Genomic DNA, 8,815 nt, shown 5'->3' with positions numbered 1-8,815 from the left:
TTAATGACGCCGTCTGTACATTTGCTTGGAATTATGTTGTAATTTTAACATAAACGACCTTAGGTTGCAGATGAAAGGTACCAAAAAAATATGTGCAGTTTAAAAGTTAATAATATATTTTTATTTTTTATAATATTAATTTGTTTTTTTGTATATTAATACTTATAAGTAATTTTTAATACATACAATAATTTTTTATATAGGTAACGCCTTCTCTTCCTTTTCTTCCTCCTCTTTCTTTTCTTCTTCTTTTTCCTTTTCTTCCTCTTCTTCCTATGCCTTCTCCTCTACTTCTTCTTTCTACCTCAAAAGCATACGAGGTGCTTTGAGCCTGAGCAGTCCGCTGGCGGTACCAGTGGGCCTTACTTTGCTTAACTCCTCTTTTTTTCTTTTCTACGGATAAAATAAATACAAATAGTAATCACTACAATGTTACAATTATTGTATTTAATAAACAACACTGTTGTTGTAGAAAATTAATAACGTACTTTTTATTTCCGAGTGCTTTTCCCGCTGTTGTTCTTGCTCCTGTTGTTGCTGGGATTGTTGCTGCTGGTGCTGCCTTTGCAACTGCAACAGTTGCTGCTACAATTGCAACTGCTGCTTCTCCGCCGTTTTCAGTCGTTTCTGCTGTTCTTGCAGTTGTTGCTGCTGCTGCTGCAACTGTTGCTGTTGCTGTTTTATAATTTACAGCATGTTACCATTTTGTGTGTATTTTGTTAAAATACTAAAAAATTATATTGTAAAAATCAGTATATATTAGGTGAAGTAAAAAGTTCTGAGCGTTTTCCGCTAGATGTCTTTAGTGAGCCATATCTCACGATGTATACATCGCATCGGGTCATACGATACGGCAATTGAAAGGTGACATTACGCTTCAAAAAAGTTCTGTGACAGTTTTGTGTTTGGTCAAGCCAGTTGTGTGTTACAGCGTTCCAAAATGGAGGTAAAAAAAGAGAAAATTCGATACATTCTTCAGTATCACTACGACCAAGGTGAAAAGGCAGAGCAGGCGGCCAAAAAAATTTGTGCTGTTTATGGACCCAATACAGTATCAAATGCAACAGCAAAGCGGTGGTTTCAACGATTCCGTTCTGGTAATATGGACGTCGAAGATGAGGCATGCTCTGATAGGCCAATCGTCGAAAATGTCGATAAAATCATGGAAATCGTCGAGTCGGACCGGCATGTGAGCACTTATTTCATTGCCCAGGAACTGAAAATTAACCAGAAAATTGTTTGGAACCATTTGCATAAGGCTGGTCTCAAGAAGAAACTTGATGTATGGGTGCCACACGAATTGACGCAAAAGAACCTTTTGGACCGAATTGATGCCTGCGATTCTTTGCTGAAACGTAACGAAATCGACCCATTTTTGAAGCGGATGGTAACTGGTGATGAAAAATGGGTTACATACGAGAAAAACAGCCGAAAAATATTGTGGTCTAATCGCGGTGAGCCGGCCCAAACGATTGCCAAGCCCGGATTAACGGCCAAGAAGGTTTTGCTGTGTGTTTGGTGGGATTGGAAAGGAATCATCCACTATGAGCTGCTCCCATCGGGCCAAACACTCAATTCGGACCTCTATTGTCAACAACTGACCAGATTGAAGCAGGCGATCGACCAGAAGCGGCCAGAATTTGCCAATAGGAAGAATGTTGTGTTCTATCAAGACAACACTAGGCCACACACATCATTAACGACGCGCCAGAAGCTCCGAGAGCTTGGATGGGAGGTTCTATTGCACCCGCCGTATAGTCCAGACATGGCACCAAGCGATTATCACCTTTTCAAGCATTTGCAAATTTTTCTTGATGGTACAAAACTGGCCTCAAGAGAGGCTTGTGAAAATGAGCTGGTCAAGTTTTTTACCAATAGAGACGAGGACTTCTTCAATCGCGGAATTATGAAATTGCCTTCAAAATGGACAAAAGTTATCGAACAAAACAGCGCATATTTGATCTAAATCGGATAATCCTATGTTAATTTTATCGTCAAAATAACGCAAAAAAACGGTCAGAACTTTTTACTTCACCTAATATTTATGACAAAATTTATTTTTTGTTCTATATTACAACTGACGTTAACCTTTATGCTGCCGGGATTTAAAGAGCATTATGTCCCTTAGAAAATTCTCAAATTTTGTGGTTGTATCTTTTATATAACTTATATAAAGTTGCGATCATGGGTAGGGTCTATATATAGACCCTCCGGCAGCGTATTGGACCGGAGAAAATTAAAAAATTTTATTTTGTTTAAAAATCCATTTTTTAGGTTTTGAAAGGCCAATAAAAACGATAATAAAGTTAGTTTTTAAGTACAGTAACTTTTTAGGGCTGTATGACTCTCCTTCAGCGTTACCCCGCCAATGGCAGGGACGTAGATAGATATTGTGGCTCCAATTTTTTTTTTTTCATTTTTTTGTTCTTGTTTAGTTTAGTTTTGTTTTTATTATGTTTTTTTGTTATTCATTTTTAAATTTATTTTTAAATTTTGAAATTTTTTTTTGAATTTTTTTTTTTTTTTTAAATTATTTTTGAGAAATCTTTCTATGATAATTCGGATTTGGTATGATACGTCTCACGGTATAATATATAGAGTTTCGTGACAGGTATTGCATTTACACTTAGAACGTCGTTTTATTTTTTTTATAGCGCACAGGTTACACTTACGCTGTAGAATTGCAGATAAACCTTTGTTAGGAATTTCAACAAAGAAATGACGTCCTGTTAGTCGTGAATGAATTGGAGCTAAATATGAATGTTTCTGAACTTCAAGATTGAATAATCTTCTAACTACTTCTATACGGAACTCTGGAAAAGAAAGTTTTTTTTCTACTTTTTGATTGTACAATACGTGAGCGTTTGCCAATGCCAAATCCACTAAATGAAAAAATAATTTTCGATACCATTTCATAGTTTTTCTAATGGTTTCTGTTATAGGTACCTGCTTATCTATATTATCGATCCTTCTCATATTTTTATTATACTCACAAATACAGAGTAGTTTCACGATATCTTCTTTAGTTCGCCAATGTTTTTTACCAGTAGGGCTAAATCTAACTTCATGGACTGTTGTGATCATGTAAACTTCTCTTTTGTCTATCCATTTCATTACTAACTAGACGTCATTGTGTGCGACCTGAATCTCACCTGTATTTAGTTTATTCTCTACCCTTGGCATAAATTTCCTATTCTTCTTCACAGTTCCACAGATTCCTGTGTCACGGTCATGTAGAAATTCGGTTAATCCTGGAGATAAATACCAATTATCCATATAAATGACGTGACCTTTGTTAAAAAAAGTTTTTAGGAAATAAGCTACAATGTCACCAGTAATACCCACACCAAACTTTTCGTAATTGGTATCTGACTCTGTATATACAATGAAATCTATCAAAAATCCAGTTTTACAATCAACTAGTTCAAACAATTTGATACCAAAACGATGTTGTTTCAACGGTAAAAATTGTTTAAAGTACAGCTTCTTTTTCCATAAAACTAAACTTTCGTCAATACAAAGATTCTGTCCTGGTAATATAGAATTTGAAAATTTTTCTCTTAGATCGTCAATTACAGGTTTCAATTTTTTGAGAGGATGATTCACTATTTCTTCGTTGTTTGAAAAATGCAAAAATCGCAAGATTTGGAGATATCTATTTCGACGCATGATCTTTCTAAAAATTGGAGTTTTCAACAGAGGATCTGTGCTCCAATAATTTTGAATTGCACCTTTTTGAACGAGTCCCATATTGATTGTTGTTCCAAGAAAAAACCGTAATTCATCAACTGTAAGAGGTTCCCAGGACTTCATATTTTTTCGCGGGCCTTCAGAGTTTTGTTCCTGATATGGATTTGTTTGTGCCGTTATTATTTCTAAAAGATTTAAATTGGAAAAAATTTTGAAGTAGCACAATGGAGTATCATCTGGAACAGTAATAGTACTCTGAATACCAGGTGAACCTGTAAAATTTTTTATGGTAGGATAAAATAATATAATTATAGATAACATCAGGATTATCTTCATCAATATCAATAAGTAAGTCATCATCTACAGCTTCAGATACACCGGTCATATTATGTTTATTATCGGATTTTTCTACTTCTGATTCGCCACTGCTAAAGTCTACAGTTTCAACATCCATTATAATTATCTAGTTGAGAAAATCGAAAAAAACTAGATAAAAAAAAAAGTATCACGAGAAAATAAAGAGTAATGAGAGCAACACATATATATCTAATACAGAGTTTTGCGATAAGGTGGTGGCCTCTCTACATATAAGGTCATGGGCACAATCTTATCATGGGTTAAACTTGATGGGTTGCCACCTGGTGAGAGAAATCGAAACTAAGCATAGGATTATAATGTGTACCGAGTCCTTAGTCAATTGTAAAATACTGAGCACGTAACATTCAGGGGCAAAATATGTATGCGCGCGCGCGCGCGTATGTACGTGTGTGTGGAGGAGGGAGTGTTTGTGTGTACATATACTATATATAAGTACTTATACATATTTATATATACTTCTTGTGGAAGTTTATGCATGTTTTAATAGGCTGCTCAACAGCGTCTATATATAGACGCTCCGGCAACGTAAAGGTTAAGGTTATGATTACTGAAATTTAAATAATATTTTACAAGATATTTTACAGTTTGTGTCAAAAAATTGTTAACTTCAAACCTTTATAACTCAAAAAGTACTTAATAAAACAATGTTTTATTATAGTGTTTTGAAAAGCTCTGGAGATAAGCTATAAAAATATGCAATAAAATGTAGGAGATTCCATTAAAAAAAATAAGGTTGACCTTGAAATGACCTTAAAAGACATGGTCAAGATCAAAGTTAAGGTCATCATCTCACTCCTCGCTTGAAACCATACAACTTTGCTATTGGACATTTTCTTTAAAATGCATTTTAACTGAAGATATTAAGGGAGTCTGATACTTTTCGATGACCTTGTATGTACACGATAAGGTGTTTGCGATGGCAAACATTCAACACACTCTTATCGCAACAAACAGCAACCAATAAACGTATGTGTTACTGTTACAGGATCAATTGACGAGTTGTAAGAATGTTCAAGGTCATTACGTTTGCAATAACGTAATGACACTTTATAAGGTGCAGGCGAGTTCTCCATGTGAAATGTAAGCGTACGTGTATGAGTTTAACAATTATTTAAATTATAAGACGTGACATATGTAACAAATCACACCATTTGGATTTAGTCAAAACAGGAGCGTGCGTGGCTATTTAAGATTGGGCGTAGAGTCCATATCCTTTAAGTGCTTAAAAAAGAGACCCGACAGAAGTCTTGACGAGGATTGGCGAGGTTGTGTTGTTACATCAATGTGGGTTTTCAATCAAAGATATTTTTGTTAATACTAAAACAGTTGTAGAACCAGAGACGTGCATTATTTGAAATGGATGCATTTAAACTAAAAATGCAAAATGTAAAATGCCTATTTTTTATTTTAATTTAAAATGGTTTTTTAAAACCTAGTTCACCATTCTATTTAAATAGTTTTTATTATCCATTTTCTATTTCAAATACAATTTTCTCGTAAAAATTAATTGAGATACAGTCAACCTTCTATTTTTGTTTCCTATGTATTTGTTTGTTTCCCTTTCACATACAAAGGCTGCATTTTGATATTCACTGTCAGTACTAAAAATCCATACTTTTTATTATATGTACTATACATTTGCACTATTGGCAGTAAATATCAGAACGTAGCCAAACTAACATACATAAATACTTCTTTTACTACGCTTTTTATCTTTAACGTAACAAACTCAAAATGTTGCTAAAGTTTTGCTGTGTTCACAGTGATAATACAATATGATTGGTAGAGAGATAAAATTAGTAAGAATAGCGAGGACACTTTATATGTGCATGATTTTAAATTTCATTGCCTACAGTCTTAAACAGTAACAAAATTAGAGTTTGATTATCGATATATGTACCACGCAGTGATGCTACTGGTACCATGGTTTAGAGAATACAATAGTTACACAACGGTTGAGAGATAATCACTTATGATTGGATACTTGTGGAACCATCATAAGTTTTGAGGAATAGTCCTATCATAAGTTGAGTTTTTTTAACATAACCAATCTGACATTACTAACATGGAAATATACGTAAGCGTACTAAAACCTTTATTGATTAATATACATTGACTTTATACAGTGTAGTTCGGCGTTGTGTAAGAAGCTTTGTAATAGTTTGTTTGTGTATAAATGCCATAAAAAATGTAAGTATTATGTATTATATTATTATTACTCTTATTCTAATAAGGCAATGTTAAAGTTGATATTGAGAGTACGTTACTTTGTAAGCTTATGAATTTCTAATGTACTTTTTTAGGAATAAAAATTTACCACTTTGTGTATATTGATACACTTTGTGTATACCACTTTGTGTATATATACATATATATATTGTGACGTGGTATTCGCGCCGCTCTTTCCCCGTCACAAAAGTTAAAAGATTTCGCGGGAGCCCGGGAAAACGAGCTGAAAAACGAGCGCCAAGATCCTCCAGGGCTTGCTGAATCCGCATAGATTAGTATTTTATTTTTACTTTTTGTATTATATGTAATTTCGGCGCTTTACCGTCATGAAAACATCGAGGGACCTTTCGTCAAGGACAACGGCGGTGCCTGAACGAGAGAGAGAGAGAGAGAAAGAGAGGAACCGAGGCGCGAAGTCTCACTTCCAGGTCACGTGGAGAGCCAAGGTAGGTGACTGCAGACAGAGGCCACAGCGGAACCTCGGCGCTTTAGCCTAGCGGAACGGGCGGAACGGCGGAACGAACCATCAACGAGCCGGCCTACGCTGAGACGTGCGGTGTTCCTGCCATCCTGCTGCAGGGTTTCAAGGACCCGCTGCTTATTTCATGGCTGCATCTCCTGGATTGCTATCCCGCCCCGCTGCTTGCTGCTTTACTTATGCTGCTGTAAACTAGTTATAGACACTGTGAGCGTTCAAATTTCACGGCCCGCTGATCCTGCCGCCTGCGAGCGAGCTAGCGAGCCGCGCCGCTAATCCTGCGACCTGATTGGCCCCGCGACCTACCCCACGCGACCTTAGCGCTACTCGGGTATCGACCGCTAATCGAACGAAATCTCTTTGCTCTTGGTCGCGAACAGCTGTGCGAGACACACGCATATTTTTGGGCTCCCGTACGTACGCGAATCTTCCGTGCCGTTGAGATAGTCTGCCGTGCCGGATTCCGTTCTGAGACTGCGCAAGAGCTACACCTCCCGCGTATTCCAGTCCTGTGTTTTTGATTTCCTATACCCTGTTCTGAGTTACAAAACGTGGCGAAAATAGCTGGAATTTTTACTTCGTAAGTAAACTCTGAGCTCTGGAACTCAAGTTCCCTGCTAAATCTGTCGTTTTCACGACAAACGCGACCTTGTGGTCTGGCGACCGGTAGATTTCGTCTGAGGACGCCATCTTGCATTTCTTTCAAAGTAAAATTGAAAAAGTTTGCGTGGTTGAAATTTGTAGTAAGGTTCAACTACTCTTCAAACTTTAGTCGCGAACCAGTGTTGTGCAATTTGGACACAGTTAAACACGTGCGTGTTGTGACTACGAGAATGACCGAAGAAACGGTCGACGTAGATATGTCTGTGGCGGATTTCCCGCCAGGGAAAGACATAACCCCCTCTCTTAAAGGCCAGGCCTCTGCGCCTGGCGCAGAACTTGACGGGGATCGTGAAGTACGCAGAGCGTCCCAGGCTGGTTCCTCTCCCTGCTCTTCGACCTCCACCGGGCCGGTGGGGGCACGATTCTCGAGGAAAAAGGACGGCGTCGGTCCGTCCCCCTCCCCTCAAACGTACTTTTTCGGCCATGTCCAGTGTTCTGAGACAACTGGTACTCAATCGATACCACAGGGACTCCAGGGGCCCTTTCATGGTGCACGTAGAGACGTGCCGTCCGTTGTCCTCCTCTACTGGAGGAGACAGCCACGAAAACGTAAAGGGTCCGGATGCAGGTAATAAAAAGGGAACCTCGCTCAGCGCCATTGGCCTGGGCAAGAGGCTCAACCGTCTTCTTTTAAGTCAGTTTCAACGTGCTTTTGACTTGCGTGTGATCGGTAGAAATAAGTTTTCTGTNTGCTTCCCCACAGGCGAAGACGCAAATCGATTTGTTGAGGCCTTCAGGGATGTTGCTGATAAGATTACCCCCTGCGAACAGTGGACAGCGCATGTCCCATCGTTTAGGGTGGTCAAGCAGTTTGTGCTGAAGGGCGTTGACGAGGAGGAAACCGTGGAAGAATTGTTGGCCGGTCTCCGCCCCCCCCCCCGGGTGGGGTCAGGAGTGGGTTCCTCCTTTCGAGGCCGTTAGAATNACTCGTAGAGAAAAGGATAGCGCTACCTCTAGTCCTAGGTACGTAAGTACNAACCAACTTATCTTGAGGTTCCGCACTCCGGTGGTACCTCCGTCCTGTCTATATGTTGGAAAACGTCTTCCTTTAACCCCTTATGTTTATAAGGTTAGACGGTGTGATTTCTGCCAAAGGTTTGGGCACACAGTCCACTCTTGCAAACAGTCGGGAGATGAAAAACGCAGGTTCTGCGAAAAGTGTGGCAAGTCGGGCCACTCTAAACCAAAATGTCCAAATGTCCTGGACGAATGCGTAAATTGTATCCGTTTCAAGACCGGTAGTACCAACCACCAGTCTTCTGAACTCCGCTGCCTTGTTTTTCAGGGGCGGGTTCCGTTTGACCACAGTACGATTCGACACCGCTCGATTCGACACAGATTTATTCGACACCAAATTATTCGACACCGTACGATTCG

At 38.8% G+C, this 8,815-nt stretch overlaps 2 protein-coding genes across 2 annotated transcripts; one reads left to right on the top strand and one right to left on the bottom strand.

The window, feature by feature from the left end:
* Positions 1-940: 940 nt before the first annotated feature.
* Positions 941-1,966, top strand: LOC109862698 (histone-lysine N-methyltransferase SETMAR-like). The gene has a single exon (XM_020442813.1). The coding sequence runs from the start codon at positions 941-943 to the stop codon at positions 1,964-1,966; it is 1,026 nt and encodes a 341-aa protein (XP_020298402.1).
* Positions 1,967-3,120: 1,154 nt separating this feature from the next.
* On the bottom strand, positions 3,121-7,472 carry LOC109862697 (piggyBac transposable element-derived protein 4-like). Its single transcript, XM_020442812.1, has 2 exons — positions 7,307-7,472; positions 3,121-3,962 (listed from the first exon to the last, which is right to left on the bottom strand). The coding sequence occupies exons 1-2, from the start codon at positions 7,470-7,472 to the stop codon at positions 3,121-3,123; spliced, it is 1,008 nt and encodes a 335-aa protein (XP_020298401.1).
* Between the last annotated feature and the right edge of the window lie 1,343 nt (positions 7,473-8,815).

This window comes from Pseudomyrmex gracilis, unplaced genomic scaffold, assembly GCF_002006095.1.
Source record: "Pseudomyrmex gracilis isolate BER0280 unplaced genomic scaffold, ASM200609v1 scaffold_2209, whole genome shotgun sequence".
Lineage (NCBI taxonomy): Eukaryota > Metazoa > Arthropoda > Insecta > Hymenoptera > Formicidae > Pseudomyrmex > Pseudomyrmex gracilis.
This window is presented reverse-complemented; position numbering and strand designations above follow the sequence as displayed.